We start from the raw sequence: 18,911 nt of genomic DNA on the forward strand, positions 1-18,911 counted from the left end.
ATGCATTTGAACTACTTAACATGGCAGGACCATCCTTTACAATACTGGGAACTGCTGGAACTTCAGCATGTAATGACAGCAAGGGTCTAGGCATAGCTCAAAGAAATATAATGTTTGCCAGCAACTAAGATGTGCATATAATTAAGGTCCAAAGAAACCCCAGTTTGAGTTTACTCCATTACATCTATTCCTGCAACAAGATGGCCATTATTGGATGTCCAGCAGAATATTGAAACAAGATGGATTTTTGACATACAGCTTGTGAACTTCATGTGACATCAGAACACTTCAGATTAACAGTCTGTTTGAATTGCTGATAAATGGATTTCTTAGACCCGCCTATTACATGAATAATATGTTTGTCTTTGGAACAACATTGCTATACCTTCGCTGGGTCAACTTCCTGGAGCCTATATACACCCTGTGGGTGTTTATACATCAAAGAGATTGCAGGAGTTCAAGAAAGCTGCTTATCACAATCTTCTCAAGGACAATTGGGGATGGGTAACAAATGCTGGGTTTGCCTACAATGCCCCATGTGCTGCAAAGGTAGACTTTAAAAAATGCCATAATAGGCATTTCATTCTGATGTTGTAAATGACCAAATTCACTAGGTGGACATCAAATTTGTGATAAAATAATGAAGCTGAGGCAATGAGTTATAATTTGATTATGGTGGCATTATTATTTTCCAAATGTTTTCACATGAACATCAAAGTAAAGTGTTAAAACACGTACATTTTTTTGTGTTGTACTTGTGTTAAATAAGACGATATAGTACAGTTTGAATAAACATGTTGAATTGGTATTTTAAATGTAAATATTTGTTTCATACCGGAGGGAGAACTATAAATTGTGAGCAGTAGATTTGTACAGAAATAAATGAAGTTCTTTTCAATTAATTTGCACATTCATTTTATTAATCACCAGCATTATCTTATAAAAATAAAATCTCTGGGAAATCAATAATAACACAGCTGACTTATTATTGGAAAAACTTCAAAATTGTGATTCTTGTTTTTTTTTAAATAACATGCTGTATGAAATCCATCATTAACTCCCGATACTGATTAATTGATTTACTGTTCAACTGAGTTGAACAATTATTTGGGAGAAAGTGAGGACTGCAGATGCTGGAGATCAGAGCTGAAAATGTGTTGCTGGAAAAGCGCAGCAGGTCAGGCTGCATCCAAGGAGCAGGAGAATCGACGTTTCAGGCATGAGCCCCCCCTTCGGGCTCATGCCCGAAACGTCGCTTCTCCTGTTCCTTGGATGCTGCCTGACCTGCTGCGCTTTTCCAGCAACACATTTTCAGCTCTGAACAATTATTTGGTCAGGAAACAAAACATATATCCACCTGCTGTCCTCAACCCATTTGTCAAGTTCTCATTTTGAAACTCTAAGCAGAGGATTAACTGTGGTTCTTCTCAATGACTAAGATTTGGAGGTTAGGAGTGCATTGATCATGACAGACAATTCTCTCCACTTTCAATGAAGTGTGATACTGTAAATCTTTTAATTTTTTTAAATGAAATGTTGGCCTCACTGACAAATCTATAACTCTTGTTGAACTGAATGATTTGCTAGACCATGTCAGAGGGCAGTTAAAAATCAGCCACATTGCTGTGAGTCTACTGACATATCTAGGCCAGACCTGACCTCCTTCATTAAAGGGCATTATTGAACCAGACAAGATTTTCAGGCAATTAGTGATCATTCCAACGTCACAATTACTGAGATGACCTTTCAATTCCAAATGTATTTATTCATTTAATTTAAACTTCACCAGATTCCGAGGTGGTATTTTCACCCATGTCCCCAAAACATTAGCCATAACCGCTGGATTACTAGACCACTGTGCTGTCATCTCTCTAAAGTGGTTATCCCCTTTTCTCTCAATCTGTGAGTGTCTTATCACTGGCATTAAAGGGATTGGTGGCAAATGTCAATTAGAAAGCCTGCTGCTAATATTGCTGTACAGTCCAGTAGTAGATGAACAAATAAAAAAAATCTCATTCATTTTGCTTTCTCTAACCAAAACGGTGATTCACCGAAGCATGTCACATAGGCAAGCAGTCAGAATTCCACATGTGAGAAGTTCTGATCTCAGTCAGTTTGGCAAGGACAAGCAGCAAGCCTGTGGTCTGTGAACTTATGCATTGGTCCAATTTTATAATGTCCATCACATTCAGTAAATAATCTTTGCAAATGATGAAAGTACTACCTTGAAGACATTTGGTGTTCAAAAGGCTTAAGCAAGTTTCTGCTGGTAAGAACATGTGCTTCATTGCAACTTCTTAGAAAGGAATATTGTCCAAATTTGCCCAGAGCACTGCCAACCCTGCTGTTGTTGCTGCCATTAGGAGGAAGGCCACACATCGACAGCACCTCCTCTAGAAGAGACAAAAACATCCAGGCAATAAATTACTGGATACAGTGACACAAAAATATACTTGGATATCTCTGCCTATGCTAACTTTGGACCATGATTCCATCTTAGAAATGTTCACTAACAACATCGTTGAAGTTTTAGGTGTCATGAATTCTAAGCAATTATTCATATTTTTCATTAATACAATTAACTAGCTTTTGTTTGCTATGTCCTAAAACTGTACATATGATGAAAATTCATGCATGTTCTCCCATTCTAATGACTTAGCTACATTCTAGATATTCTTCATGTTGATTGTTAAAATATAAGTTACATTGGACAGTGAAGAAGGGTTTCTAAGATTACAAAGAGATCTTGATCAATCGGGTCAATCGGTGAGGAGTGGCAAATGGAGTTTAATTTGGATAAACACGAGATATTTCGCTTTGGTAGTACAAACGAGGACAGGACTTACACAATTAATTGTAGGGCCCTAGGTAGTGTTGTAGAGCAGAGAGACCTAGGGGTTCAGGTACATCATTCTTTGGAATTTGCATCACAGGTAGATGGGCTGGTTAAGAAGGCATTTAGCATGCTTGCCTTCATTGCTCAGACGTTTGAGTAAAGGAGGTGGGACGTCATGTGGAGGTTGTACAGAACATTGATGAGGCCTCTTCTGGAGTACTGTATGCAGGTCTAGTCACCCTGTTATAGGAAAGAAAATATTAAACTTGAGAGGGGTCAGAAAAGATTTACCAGAATGTTGCCAGGAATGGAGGGTTTGAGATATAAAAATTGACTTGAAAGGCTTGGATGCTTTTTACAGGAGAGTAGGAGGTTGAGGGGTGGCCTTTTTGAGGTTTATAAAATCACGAGGGGCGTAGATAAGGTGAATGGTAAGGATATTTTCCCTAGGGTTTGGGAGTTCAAAACTAGGGGTCATATGTTTAAGTTGAGAAAGATTTTGAAAAGGACATAGGCAACTTTTTTTTTAGAATTGCTAGAGGAAGTGATGCATGCAGGTACAGTTACAACCTTTAAGAGTCATTTGGATAAGTTCATGAGCAGGAATGGTTTGAAGGGATATGAGCCAAGCTCAGGCAGGTGGGACTATTTAGTTTGGGAACATGGTCAGTGTGCATTGGTTGGATCGAAAGGTCTGTTTCTATGCTGTATGACTCTATGATTCTATGACTCTATGACTGTATAACAAATTGTCAGCTTAGTTGTGACATCTGCATGTTGTTTGGGTCTATATGATCCCTAGCTGTATTCTATATTTTGAATATTAGGTAAATGGTAGAATCACTATTCAAATGAAGGACACTTTCCACAATGCTATGTTCTCTATTGAGATTAATCAATCACAAAGCAGAACAAAATCATCAAACTAAGGTGTTTTCATGCAACATATTATACTATTCTATATCTGTGCTTTAATATTAGGAATTAAGGAAGAATTCTAAAAATGTTTATTGTAGTAATATTTAATGCATTGACCTTTCACAGTTGAAACTAATAAAGTTCAATCTTGCCCCACTCAAAACCCAGGATTAAAATTGGGCCGTCATTTCTGTCAAATCTACAGCTTCCTACGGTGGTTCTTCAGCTCTTGTCAATTCATAAGGTCATGTTATAATGTAAGTTACTATTATGAAATTATAATATTTGATGCAGCACCCCGCTTGTGGTTAGCTATTATATTATGTTAGTTTTCCAGTCTCCATTATCTTCTGCATTTTCTCAGATTCTCTTTCACCAGCCTGCTGCACAGTATATGTTCTAGGGTTTTTCTTCCCTCACATTTTGTAGATCATAAATACTGTTTCTTATTTTTCTCTTTCTTAACACCATTAAAATTTTTGTTCATGAATGTGGTTCTTTCTTTTCCATGTGATAAAGAGCTGTTTTCCTCTGAGTGAGCTGAACATGCCAAAGTTAAACTCACCTGTCTTCCTTTCCCATTCCCTAAATTAAAAGTGTCTTTCGCTGAACAAACAATGAAAGGTTTGTTAACATACTGAATCTGTGTTATTTCATCTTACCCTATTCCTGGGCTATTGAAGTACTAGTTGATAACTGTGAAGCTCATAGGAAGTTCTATGTTAAATGATACTGTATTTATTTTTATAATTTTTGCAATGAAATATTGCAAAGTCTTTCACCCAATCAAGTCCAATGTAAACAAATATTTCACCATTAAATTACAAATATTAATTAATTAAATATAATAACTTACATTATTAAAATGCCTGGTAGCAAACAATGGACTAGCAAAAAGGAGTACCAAAGTGGATTGTTGGAATTGTAAAATGAGCTGCTGACTTGCTATCCTCAATTTTGTTTGATTATTTACTCTATCTACCTTGTGAATTGGGTCCAATAACCCATTCACACTTACGTTATTTAACCCAACACTGCATGACAACTTCTTATCATATTGTGTAATTTATGCAAAAATATAGCAGCAAGTATGGCACTCTAAATACCAGAGATGATAATCCCATCTGTAATATTTTATGCTTTATTGTTTATTTCAAGAAGTATTCAAACAGGTTTCTAAAATAATGTAAATATGGAATCAGTTTAATTATATTGAATTTATTCCAATGATGACACGCAATAATTTTTGACTTTGGAGACAGGAAAGAAATTAACATTATAATCATGTCTTCAACATCATGATCATTGGTACATCTCTTAGTTTAATTTATAATGTAAAAAAAATTTAGCTTTGTTCTTGCCTTGATGCATATTGCATTAAATAGGCTATGATTAAGAATGGTTTCATACTGATACTAGCCATTGATTGTATTTGTACAAACATTTGTGTCATCTGCTTGTTTCCTCTAATTTGCTACAAAATTTGTCATAGAGACTGCAAATGTTTGGTTTATAAAAAAGTAGCTTGTTTGCTCTTTTTTGTCATTACTAGCTTTCTGTTCAAATATCTAACAACAGTTCCTTTTTTTAAGGAAAAAAGTGACGTTGCAGGGTCTGAAAAGATAGGTATCAGCACAATTAGTTTTAGATCACTCTAGCAAAGAGCTGCTGTTGACCCAATACAAATGGAACAGAATGAATAGCTGAAATAGCTTCGTTGCGGTAGATGAAATGGGAGGAGGCTTCTGTAGAGCAAAGACACCAGCAAACTAGTTGGGCTGAATGGCCTGTTTCCACACAATATACTCAACTTAATGTCTTTGGTTCTTTGTCTTTAAGATATGTTGTCAAATTAATTCAAAAGAGAACTACCAAATATCTACAACATTTTGATGGGTTAACATCAGATTAAAAGGTTATTGATGATAATTACAAAAAAGTCAAAATACATTATTTGAAACCAAATGTTGTTTTGTGAATTCATGTAAAGGAAGCATCTGTATTTTATTTCAGGTCTTAAAACAAAACCTGGTGATTTATTGCCTGCTAACTGTTAAACTCTGGTTTTAGTGGCCATTTCTCACCTTGCATTGTGACTGCAGATGATTTCAGAACCTCACCTGGGTAGGTTTCTTCTGAAAACTTTTTGACTTGGTCTGAGGATGCTGCATGTTTTTTAAAAAGGCACGATGCTCATTTTGCATAATTGTGAGTTTAGAATGGAGTTCAATGCACTACAGGATTGATGAGAAAGAATAGATTATACAAACGAGGAAAATAAAATGGCTCAGAAACAGAATCAGGAGACAACAATCCTTATCAATGTTCCTCAATGTGAAATAAATCTCCATAAGTCAAATAGAGAGTTCCACTTCCCATAATGAGTATTGTTAAGACTTGGTACTATTTTAACCTACATACAGGGATTGTATGCATTGCTCATCCATTGTACATCTTCTGTGATGTGGCCGTAATGACAATGGAATCACCAGAGCATTATTACCAGTCAGGATGGACCCTCCTCAGCTGAAAACTGAAAATGCCTTTTTCCTCACTTAGATTTTAGTAGAATGCCAACCTAGAATAGGCAAAACTATGCCTGTGTACAAATATGATTTATTTATTTATTCTGGAATTCTCTTAGTTTTTCCAATAACAACTCATGAAATTGAACTGAAATCTCTGTAAATGACTGACCATATCATTTCATGCCATCATAGAGGAACATTAAACCAACAACCATGGAATGTGCACTTCAGTTTCTGACAGGATATTTACACAGGGGACGAAATCATGGAGGCAGTCCTGATTCAGCAGGTGGCAGCACTCTGGGGCAGCAGCAGGCAATTACAAGTTGCTGTCCATCAAGGACGCAACATACAGCCCCCAGAACTGCAGACCCAATCTGAGGGGTAGCAGCTCAGCAGTCTTGCAGTGTTACTGCTAACAGTGACTGATGCTAACATCTTCAGGATGACAGCAACCTGGAAGTGCTGGTAGATTTTGAGGAGGAAGCCAGACAGGCAGAAGGGCTTGGCAATTGGAGCTGGGCAGTAGTAGTGGTTGTACTATTGCTGCCAAGGCAATCATTGTCACCAGGAGCCCTTTGTGAGCCATGTAGTGTCCATTATAGAGGCCCTGTCCTAGAAACCATTGGGAAGCTGCCCAGGTTTTCCTTGTGTCCTAACACACGGTGGCAAAATGACTGCAAGGGTTGAATTTGATAAGTTATTCATTCAGGGATATGGACTTCACTGGTTGGGTCAGCATTGATTACCCATTTCTAATTGATCTTGAGAAGATGGTGGTGAGCCATCTTCATGAGCTGTTGCATTCCATTTGGTGTAGGTGTACACACGCAGTGCTGTTAGGGAAGAAGTTCCAGGCCACTGTTTGGACTGTTGAGTGACTCAGTTGGCTGGGTAATGAGTGGACTCAGGCTCCTACAACTGACAATATGCCTCTGTGATGGTTAGACATCAGGCTTCCCTCCTGACTCCTTCCCTATCATACTTCCAACACTCCCACCTCCAGGCCTAAATCTAAAGGGGTGTAAAAGTTTAACCCAGTTATTTCATAATCAGTCAACCTAACTTTCTGAACCCTATGGTGTGAAATATGACTTTTATTTCAGTATTAGGTAGGTATTTAATATTCATGAATGTTAATCTAAAACCATAACACCCACTGCAATCTAACTGTGCTATTAGTATTTCAGAAAATGTAACTTGTTTCCAGCTGTAAGTATGAATAAACTAAAATATTTCAGTCAAGTATTCCAGTATTAACCTTTGAAAAAACGGAACCTCAGCATTAAAGCCTTTTAAAAACAAACTCTATCAAAGAATAGTTATAAATCAACATTAAACTTTATATAGGTTTTGGTTTCTATTCTTACACAAATGAGGCTGTACATAATATGTTGCATATAATTTTCAAAGTGGGGTTGCTTGAGTAGATAACCAGTTTCTCACCTCTTCCTCTTTGGCATGAAGTAGGGCTGACTGCTTTTCCAATTGGTTGCTCAGTTTGTTGACCTCCAGTTGAAGTGCCTGATGCTGGTGTTCGCTCCTGGCACTTAGCAAGTCTAGAATAAATCAAAGGAGAAAGTGAGGTCTGCAGATGCTGGAGATCAGAGCTGAAAATGTGTTGCTGGAAAAGCGCAGCAGGTCAGGCAGCATCCAGGAAACAGGAGAATCGACGTTTCTTCGATTCCTGAAGAAGGGCTTATGCCCGAAACGTCGATTCTCCTGTTCCCTAGATGCTGCCTGACCTGCTGCGCTTTTCCAGCAACACATTTTCAGCTAGAATAAATCAAAACCAAGCTAGACTTTGATCATTAAATGCTGAATTAATCTGGAGTGACTGTGATCTCTTTACTAACCATTCTGTTGCATCACTTTCTCATGTTCTGTAGCCTGGATGGTTTTCTTCTGCAACAGCTCTGCAATTTGAAAAGTATTGAATAGAATTACTTTCAGGTGCACAGTTATTGCCTCACATCAGTTGAATTTCATGTCTATTCAAAATCAGATGTAGGGGATGTTATGGAGCTGGATGATATGACAAAGCTTGGGCTGAGATGCACACTGTTAGAGACACAAAACTGCAGATGCTGGGATCCAAAGTAGACAGGCAGGAGGCTGGAAGAACACAGCAAGCCAGACAGCATCAGGAGGTGGAGAAGTTAACATTTCAGATATAACCCTTCTTCAGGACTGAGGGTGGATGTCAGGGGAGCTGCAGATAAAGGTTGGTGGGGTCAGGGTGGTGAGGTAAGGATAGATGAAGACAGGTAGAGGACATAACCTGGTTGGTCAATAGGAGAAATTAGTCCGGTTGGCGGCATGGAGGAGTGGAAGGGAGGGGAGGGGCTCGGAAGGGAGTCAGGGGATGGGGGACCGAGGTTTACCTGCCTCTCTTCCTAGTTTACTGCATCAGGTGCTCCCAACGTGGTCTTCTCTACGTCGGGTAGACCAAACATAAACTTTGGGAATGGTTCACCGAACATCTCAGCCTGGCCCACAGGGGCCAACCGGACCTCCCAGTCACCGCCCATTTTAATTGTTCTTCCCAATCCCTTTCCAACCTGACCATCCTTGGCCTCCTCTATTGCCACAATGAACCAAACTGCAAATTGGAGGTGCACACTGTGGCAGAAAATTTAAAATGCTGTTCCCCAAGACTCCAGAAGGCATTACTCAGTGGCAGAAAATCCAGTTCTAGGAAACTTTTGTTAATTCCCAGTGGCTTTGGATCTCTCCGGCAACCACCCTCTCTCCCCCTCCTACCAGTTTAGCAATAACCTTGATCATTCTTTTAGGCTCATGGCAATATCCTCCTGCTGCCAAACTTTCACATTTCTAGCATGTTCTACTGAGTTAAGGTAAGAATCTGACAAAATCCTTGAAGTTAAAACCTTGGAGTTAAATCTACTGGAGCTTACATCATGGAAGTCGAGAAAAAGCTCCTATGTTCCTCAGTCATCATCTGGATAATTAAAGGCAGGATATAAAACCTGAGCTTATAGCTGTTGAATTTTGGTAATTTCTTGATTGACCCATCTGATTTTACAGTTGGAACTTTCTTCTGAGGTGAGTGCGACATTGAAAAAATTCTCTGATTCATAATTTAATACAAAATAAACTCTCTTTAATTTACACATGGAAAAAGATGTTGTGATAATTATTACTTTTCATAGAACACTATCTCAGCTGATAATAGATTCAATCAATAACATTCAACCTTGGAATTGTTCTCAAAGAGTTGAACTATGTTGGCCATTTGGTTAATTGATATAATGAAATAATTTAGCTGGGATGCAAGTAATGCAAAGCACAGCAGAACAGGCTGCATCTCATTCACATCCAATTAATTCATTGAATAAATCATGTCACACAACTCAACCAAAACAGGAAACTATATTGTCTTTGCAGATGAATACTACTGCATAAAATGGGCTATGGTTTCCAATTCACGTGATGTAGGTACAAATTTTCTTTGGAATATAAATCTATAATGACATCAACAGGCAATAATTCACTAGGATGTCAAACTTGAAACCTCTACCAAATAGAAGGACAAGTTCAGCAAATGCAGGAGAACACTATCACCACCTAAATATTCTCTCCAATTCACCAACTTACTTGACCTGAACCTATATCATCAATTCTTCACTGTGGCTGTATCAAATCCTGGAACTCACTTCCAAGTAGCATGTGCGTGCACTGAAACCAGACTGACCACAGTGAATATTTGAACAAGGATGAAGGATAGACCAGTCAGCCCTTCAAGCCCGCTCTGCCATAGTTCCATCTGATCAGAGGAAATTAACAATACAAAATTAAAGCTGGTCTTGCCGGCAGCATTCACATCCCATGAAAAATGAATTTAAAATGTCAAATGCTTACCCTGTAGGCTAGTGATTGTAGATGCCATAATCTGTTTCTGCTCTTCTGCATTTTGTAAATTTGCTGGAAAAGGAAGCAAACTACATTTAGTCCCCGACTTACACAATAGCTGCATGTGGCAGAGGTTTCAAACCTTTCCAAAATCACTGTACTAACTCAGGAAGCCCAACTAGAAAGGAACAACATTTATCATTGAACACCAAAATAGAGCCTCTACTCATGGCGTACATAGGCTATGGCCCAGGACAGACAGTTCTGCAGAGTCATTGCTAAGTCTGCTTTATAAAGGACTCAGATAATGAATTCCACTTGAGCATGTCACTGCCTGTTACTAAGGAAATGCATATTTAATAGGTTCCACTGAGAGATTAAGTATTGATTTCCTCTGAGGCTTGAAAAGGTTATCGTATCCCTCCCCCTCCAAGTCTGTGGGCTCCTACTCACTCCTGTGATGTTTTGCTTATGGCCCTATTCCTGTTGCTTTCCAGATTTGGTCAAGGTGCGTATAAAAAGTAGGCAAATATCTCTTCCATGAAAACCATTGAACAGTCACTGCTCATCCTTGGTGACGAGTCTGGCAAAACAATTACCTCTGTACAGAGTTCCCACATGACATGGTTGACATATTTATATCTTCTCCCCAGTTTTGACTATGTACAATACAGGTCCCTTTTTTTAAGGATAACCCTCGTGATCTTTGGAAGGTTGTCACTGCAGTTCCTTACGTGGACTCTCATCCTAATAAGTTTTGAGATCCAGAACAAACTTAAACTGTTCAGAAAAGATTTACAAGGATGTTGCCAGTGATAGAGGGGTTGAGCTGTAGGGAGAGGCTGAATAGGCCAAAAATATGCAGGTTAGGTGAGTTGGCCATGTTAAATTACTCTTGGTGTTCAAGGATGTGTAGGTTAGGTGCATTGGTCAGGGGTAAAGACAGGATAGTAGGATAGGGGCATGGATTACTCTTAGGAGGGTCAGTGTGGACTTGTTGGGCCTGTTTCCACACTGTAGGGATTCTATGGAATATGTCAAGATTAGAGTAGTGCTGGAAAAGCACAGCAGGTCAGGCAGCATCTGAAGAGCAGGAAAATTGATATTTCGGGCAAAAGCCCTTCATCACAAGGGCTTTTGCCCAAAACATTGATTTTCCTGCTCCTCGGATGCTGCCTGACCTGCTGTGCTTTTCCAGCACTACTCTAAACTCCAGCATCTGCAGTATCCACTTTCGTCCATTCTATGGAATAAGGCTGGGGCTGTTTTCTCTGGATTGTCGGAGGCTGAGGGGTGACCTTATAGAGGTTTATAAAATCACGAGGGGCATGGATATGGTAAATAGACAAGGTCTTTTTCCTGGGATGGGGGAGTCCAGAACCAACAGGTATAGGTTTAGGATGAGAGGGGAAAGATTTAAAAGAGACCTAAGGGGCAATTTCTTCATGCAGCGGGTCGTGTGTGCATGAAATGAGTTGCCAAAGGAAGTTGTGGAGGCTAGTACAAATTGCAACATTTATAAGGCATCTGGTTGGGTATTTATTTTTAATAATTGCATTTTCAAAAATTTCTCTTAAGTTATTTTGAATGATAAAGATTGGAGCTGCATTAGCCTTTAATATGAGACTGAAGTGTGCCTCTGTCTACTATTCAATCAGTAATGCCTACTTTAGTGGTTAGAATCTGTTGGCTTGCTTTGTAGAGCTTTGGGTAAAATTTTTCAGACCCAGAGGTGGTCTGTCTGGAAGCAGGAAGCGAATCTAATTAGTTGGAATTTTGGTGGACCCACCACTTTCTCTCCCTTGCCTGAACTGAGCTTTGCCTTCCTGTCTCACCACCAATTGTGGCTTTAGGCAGTCAATTAATCTTGCTACCAAGATTCAAATTCTTTCTTTCTGCATCGACTTTGACTGAGACAATCCTTAGATGTTCAAGAATTCCGAAACTAAATAATTCGGTCTAAATTCAAGGAACTTAAATTACGTTAACTTAAAAAGTTAATACATCACAATGAATCAGGCTAAGTAGATTATCATTACTTTTCCACAAATATTTTCAGTGCTATAAAACAAATGTACCTATTAAAGTCAGTGATTTCAATTTGATTATAAGTGACTTTATCAGTTAAAAACACCCTGTTATATTAATGCTGACTTTTTGATTGTAAACCACATAAAATGTTATACTGTTAAATATACTCCCCTCCCTCCTTGCCCAGGTAGGAACAATACCTTTGCTTCTTAGAAGCTGTTCTTGCTGGACTTCATTTTCTTCTCTTAGTGCATCAATTTTATCCAAGAGTTTCTGTGTCTCGCTTTGTACATTGTGCAACTTTGTTTGTAAATTCCTGAGCAACACATCATCACTTTCCACTCTCTGAAAAGAGAAAAAGCACAAGGGTGACCGAAGAAGTGCGAACCAATGAGTCACACACGAGGAAAGGTGGGGCAATACTTTTCTTCATATGAAATAATTTGTCAAAATAAACTATTGGGTATGTCCTTCAGTGACTTCAATTTGCAGTTACTTCTGTTTTGCTAAGGCAGCTTTTTGCATTCTTACACAAGAAAACAAGCCAATCTGTTCTCAAAACTTTCAACAAACCAATGTACTTGCAACATTCTCTACAACTGGCCAGTACTTGGGACATATCATCAATATCCTGGTTGTGACCATTGATCAGAAATCGAATAGTACCAGCTAAATACTTAACATGGTTGCAAGAGCAGGTCAGAGGCTAGAAATCCTGCAATATGTAACTCACCTTCTAAATCCATAAGCCTAAACATTATCTACAAGTCTGGAGTGTGATGGAAACTCCAATTTGCCTGGATGAATGCAGTTCCAACAACACTCAAGAAGCTTGACATCATGCAGCCTGCTTAATTGGCACCACATCCACAAGCAGTCACTCTCTCCACTACTGATGAGCAGCAACGGCAGTGTGTACCATCTGTAGGTTACACTAGAGAAACTCACTAAAGCTCTTTAGAAAGCACCTTCCAGACCCAGTATACTCCCCCTTGATCAACTGAAAAATGCTGACTTTAAAACCAAATAATAGATGAGATTCCTTTTCTGTAACCTCTAAATCATGAAATACCACCTCAAAACTAATGATGTATAGATCACTAACTCTGTATTTATAAATTACTCCTTAAGCAGCTAACATTTAGTAAACTCTTTCTGCAATATGCAAATTTATATGTTACTCCTTCTGTAACCAGCCAGTAGGTATGAACAGTTTCTTCAGGGACAACATTGACTTTACTTGTTCCATTCTCTGTTCCTTTAGTTGAGAGTAGGAACTGATAATGAAAACACTCTGATTTTCCACTCCATTGTTAACTTAACAGCCTAGTGTGCTTGGTAATATGATACTGAACTGTTCAGTAAAGAAAAAGGCAGTCAAATTGTTGCACATTCATCAAGAAAAGCAGTGAAAATGTTTCCAAATGTGCGAGGATGTATCTGAAACACAATGATAATGAATTTATTTCTCTTATTTCACGGGTCACCAACTATCATTAGTCAATCTGCAGTAGGAGAGTTCACGTACATCCTGAGGAGTTTTAGTGAATGACAGGAACTGAATGTCTACCTAATCATATAAGTCCCAGACTCCTCAGTATCTAAACCTGAAAGGGTTCAGAAAAGATTTACAAGGATGTTGCCAGGGTTGGAGAATTTGGGCTATAGGGAGAGACTGAACAGGCTGGGGCCGTTTTCCCTGGAGCGTCAGAGGCTGAGGGGTGACCTTATAGAGGTTTACAAAATTATGAGGGGCATGGATAGGGTAAATAGGCAACGTCTTTTCCCTGGGGTCGGGGAGTCCAGAACTAGAAGGTATAGGTTTAAGGTGAGAGGGGAAAGATATAAAAGAGACCTAAGGGGCAACTTTTTTGTGCAGAGGGTGGTACATGTATGGAATGAGCTGTCAGAGGAAGTGGTGGAGGCTGGTATAATTACAAGAGGCATTTGGATGGGTATATGAATAGGAAGGGTTTGGAGGGATATGGGTCGGTTGCTGGCAGGTGGGACTAGATTAGGTTGGGATTTCTGGTTGGCATGGACGGATTGGACCGAAGGGTCTGTTTCCGTGCTGTACATCTCTATGACTCTATGACCTGGAGAGAGCAAGTGGAATTCTACTGCAATCTGAGATTTTTTTTGTAAACTCATTATGAGATCTAGTGTGCTTGATGTACTTAACGTGCTTCAAAGATGAGCACTGTGATTTCACCAGCTGAGGCGAATTGTGGTAATACTGGCCTCCCTCAACCTCACTATGAATTGTATACTTTTACTGGAAGGTATTACCAATAATTGTCAATGTCTCCTGGGAAACAAACCTGCTGTGGATTTGCGGCAACTGAATATAGAAACTAGCCACTTTATAAATCAATGGTATACTATGTGCATAACTTTTGAGTTTTGTTCTGTTGGAAAATGTAAGTTAACACTCGAAGTATACTTAACCTATTTACTTTAAAAAGTAATGAGACAAATGCATTTTGACTCTAAATTACCTGTAGTTTTGTCTGAAGTATGTGCAATTGATCTGTGGTTTCTGAGTGTCTGGTTGTCAGTTCAGCACAATCTGCCCTTGCTCTATTATAGGACTCCTTCCAATGAGAACACTCCTTCTCTGCTACACTCAGTGATCTCTGAAAACACATAAAGCAATATTTAATATCTTCACAAAACAATTATTTTGAAAATGATGTGATTTGCTAAATATTGATAAGTTCTGCCTGTCTTCTCTACAGGTTGAACTTGTTTCTCTCTCCTCTGGCACTTTGCTGAATTGAAGATGTAGGAAGTGTAATCAAACATTTTAATTTGTATAAAGTAAACCTTCAGGTTTTTAATGAGAATGTTACTTTAATTAAAACAATTGAAATTAAAAAAACAAAAAAGTAATTGAACTAAGCATGCACATGAACTAACTTATTCAACACTCATGAACAGGATATCCTTTGAAAAATAAACTACTTCAGACCACAAATCCAATCTTAAACAGTGTTACGACCTGTTGAGGCTGGTTTAGAAATATAAGTTTTTGTTGCTTCGCACTCTTAAAAATCAATCTATCTCCTTGAATTGTTATTTGCTTCACGCTATTTATTCTTAATTCTTATGTCAATCATTTCCACAGCCTTGGCAGCTGGAACTGAGTTCTCAGTCACTCCAGACTTTAACTTTGTGTCTCTTACTTGTACGTTGACCAGTGTTTGTTCAGCAGCTGTTTTCTCTTTGATTGCTTTCTGGAGTGATTCCTTAGCAACGAGCTCATACTTGAGTTTTTGCTGCTGCATTTCAGCCATGCTTTCCTCCAAACTGTCTCGCGAGTGGTTCTACAGTAAACAATAAATACTACTATTTCCCAGCTGTTCACATAATAGAATCTGGTCAATATTAATGACCAGATAACTTCAGTAGTTTATTGCTAGAAATGTAAATCTACACATTTATTTGTCGCTCTCAGCACTTGAGAATTCAGTTCCCTTTGATCACAAAGAAAAATGAGATATCTGTATGGATTAAAGAGCTACTCATTTATTTCCCTGCACCTTTGGAACTCAAATATTTAATAACATTTCACATAAAATGTTTTTTTTGGATAATTATTGAAACTTATGTCTGATTAAAACACATATAAGTTGTTATAAGCTGCAATGGACTAAATACCCTCGAGTAAAATTTCATTAAGATTTCTGGCACTAAATGGAACAAGTTATAATAAAGAATGAATTAAAAAAAGATTTAAAAATCACAGGGGTGAAATTTAAACTGAAGCAAATTTCAGATGAACAAAGACTGAGGCAAATTTAAAATTAATTGAATAGTGGAAATTTCAGTCCAGGACCATTTAACTTCCTGGACACATTTAAATGCAATTTGAAATGGGTGAGAAGAAGACGCAAAGTAATAATAACCGAGAAAAACTCAGCTCTTCAGAAGGAGGCAGGGTGAGGGTTGGATCTCACATGAAAGGAAGGTGGGAAAAGACCAGAATTGCTGCAATGTTTGTTATGGGGCCTGGAAATGTACCTTTGCCCATTCCTCGTCTTTCGAAGCCTTGGCTTTCATTTACCTGGGGTAGGGTCATGTCATAAATCCTACTAAACGAGTTCTTGTTTGAACCCAAAGGGTAGCATCAATGCTTTCTCCACTCAAACCCAAGTTAAAATGCCATTTAGCCCCTATTGTTACCATGTAAACCTGACTGCCCATTCATCCACAAGAATCTGAGTGAGTTCAGTGGAGGTTGCATCAACCTGAATTAAAATGAGCAACATTTGAATTGGAACAAATCGAGTGGGAAAGGGAACACTATTTTAACTGCTTGCTGGCATGATATATGGTTTGTGATTTTTAAAAAAATATATGAATATCATTTATTTTAAAGTTTAGATTGTGAACTAGTAGCATGTGGGTTTTGGTGTGTGTATATGAAGGAATTCAATAATTACGTCATTAGGCTTTCTAGAGTCATTACTTAAAAGAAAACAGTATGGAAAATAGTTCCTGGAGTGTTATTGAGAATTTGTTAGTATTTGGAGAGTTTTTACTGGCAAACAGAGTAAATATTGAAAAACATTAGATTATTTTCAGTTGGAAGGATCCATTTTTCCTTGCTTAGGAGAAACACCTATAGATTAGAAAGTCTTTTGGTGTCAATTCACAGAAATTATATGTAAACAATAGTTTCTCCTGAAGAAACAGTTTGGAATTATTAGAAATAGGTTACCTCAATATAAGAAGTTTAATTGAAAGGATCGAGATCAGAAGTGTTTGTTTAGAACCCTGAAGCGATTATCAAAAGCTGAGAAATTCTAAGCTCGTTTGTGTGAACACTTAAGGAAGAGGCCAATACATTCACAAGACTTGGAATTAAAAGAAACAGTTAAGTTAAACCCTTTAGTCACAATAGAAAAATGAATTCTCTCTAGTGATTAAGTACCATTGGGTGCAGTTGGGATAGATAGAATATTATAGTTTGCTGTATGTTTTGAAATCTTTCAAATTTGTAACTAATTTTTAAAAATCATTTTTTGCATAATAAACTACTGATTTATTAATAAAACCAAATCTGCAGCATGCATGTTTGTGTTTCAGTGAAAGACCACCTTGTAAAATAAACAAAAAAAGAAATTTGATCTATCAAGGCAGATTTCAGTCTGTTTTCTGACTCATCCAGTATTAATGTTGGCTGGGAAAATAACATTGGCTCTGTTCCCACCAAGCAGGGAGCAGGAAAGCTCGCACTATGGTGTTATAGACAATAGACAATAGACAACAGGTGCAAGAGTAGGCCATTTTGCCCTTCGAGCCAGCACCACCATTCAATATGATCATGGTTGATCATCCTTAATCAGTATCCTGTTCCTGCCTTATCTCTTGATTCCACAATCCTTGAGAGCTCTATCCAACTCTTTCTTAAATGAATCTAGAGACTGGGCCTCCACTGCCCTCTGTGGCAGAGCATTCCACACAGCCACCACTCTCTGGGTGAAGAAGTTTCTCCTCATCTCTGTCCTAAATGGTCTACCCCGTATTTTTAAGCTGTGTCCTCTGGTTCGGCACTCACCCATCAGCGGAAACATGTTTCCTGCCTCCAGAGTGTCCAATCCTTTAATTATCTTATATGTCTCAATCAGATCCCCTCTCAGTCTTCTGAACTCAAGGGTATACAAGCCCAGATGCTCCAGTCTTTCAGTGTAAGGTAATCCTGCCATTCCAGGAATTGACCTCGTGAACCTACGCTGCACTCCCTCAATAGCCAGAATGTCTTTCCTCAAATTTGGAGACCAGAACTACACACAGTACTCCAGGTGTGGTCTCACCAGGGCCCTGTACAGCTGCAGAAGAACCTCTTTGCTTCTATACTCAATCCCTCTTGTTATGAAGGCCAGCATGCTATTAGTCTTCTTCACTACCTGCAGTGTTGAAGTAAACCCATCCGTATGGTTCTTTGAGCATTTCAGTTCTGAAACATTTTTGTTCTTAACTTTGCTGAGCTCGACTAATGAGCATGCAAACAAATAAAAATAAAGAAAATAAAGTGCTAGCGGATCCCTCTGGCCATTTCTGCAGAGCAAGGCTCCTATTTGTTTTCTTCACTATATCTTGTCCCCCACTTTACCATTCACCAGATACCAAAAAGACCAAGAAAAGAGTAAAAGCATCGACTAATTTAGGCAGGAATTGCACTTCTTAACATTTAGCTTAAGGCCACATTCCTTTGTACATTCCATTTTCTGACAGTCCTCTCATTTAACCTCCCCTTCATTCTTCTCGTTTATCATTTAATCCCAAGTTCATGCTCTGATTCACAACCACTGCAAATAATATTTCATAATTTAGGGTCTCAAGCCATTTCATGATTTTGAAAACCTTCATTACGTCTCTCCAATCTTATGTATTTCAGTGCAAATATAGTCATGGTGTTTTAAACCTTTAGTAGCTGTTTCCTTCTGTCAATGCAGTGAATTTGGCCTAATTCATCTCTTATACATGTCCAACATTATCCAACATTTTTCCTTCTATATATATATAAAACACATTTCTTAACTCAAAGATTTGCAGGAATTAGCTCAGTTAAGAATTTATTTCTTTAAATATACTTTTTTTTCTGTTACCTGCGTCCAGGTGTGCAACTGATTTTCAAGTGACTGCAATTTGCAACGCATTGAGTCATCGTCCAGTTGCACCTAAAAAGGCAGAAATAAAATTGAATCCATAGTCAACAA

At 38.3% G+C, this 18,911-nt stretch overlaps 1 protein-coding gene across 4 annotated transcripts in view; it reads right to left on the reverse strand.

Moving 5' to 3' along the window:
• Window positions 1–1,283: 1,283 nt before the first annotated feature.
• Window positions 1,284–18,911, reverse strand: part of LOC122563161 (TRAF3-interacting JNK-activating modulator) — a 38,237-nt gene continuing 20,609 nt past the window's right edge. The window contains exons 7-16 of one of the 4 annotated variants that reach the window (XR_015750912.1): window positions 18,801–18,872; window positions 15,372–15,512; window positions 14,685–14,822; window positions 12,387–12,531; window positions 10,165–10,227; window positions 8,139–8,198; window positions 7,729–7,841; window positions 5,875–5,988; window positions 2,847–3,076; window positions 1,284–2,393 (exon numbers count right to left, since the gene is read on the reverse strand). Coding sequence is in view for 2 of the 4 variants with exons in the window: in XM_087973550.1 (XP_087829676.1) it covers window positions 2,298–2,393; window positions 5,875–5,988; window positions 7,729–7,841; window positions 8,139–8,198; window positions 10,165–10,227; window positions 12,387–12,531; window positions 14,685–14,822; window positions 15,372–15,512; window positions 18,801–18,872 (942 nt within the window). In the remaining 2 variants the exon portion in view is untranslated. Of the gene's footprint in view, window positions 2,394–2,846; window positions 3,077–5,838; window positions 5,989–7,728; window positions 7,842–8,138; window positions 8,199–10,164; window positions 10,228–12,386; window positions 12,532–14,684; window positions 14,823–15,371; window positions 15,513–18,800; window positions 18,873–18,911 lie in introns of all 4 variants that reach the window. The other 3 variants (XR_015750911.1, XM_087973550.1, XM_087973551.1) reach the window with 3 other exon arrangements.

The sequence above is a fragment of the Chiloscyllium plagiosum genome, unplaced genomic scaffold (assembly GCF_037043375.1).
Source record: "Chiloscyllium plagiosum isolate Xiang-an unplaced genomic scaffold, Cpla_swu_hap1 HiC_scaffold_26, whole genome shotgun sequence".
Lineage (NCBI taxonomy): Eukaryota > Metazoa > Chordata > Chondrichthyes > Orectolobiformes > Hemiscylliidae > Chiloscyllium > Chiloscyllium plagiosum.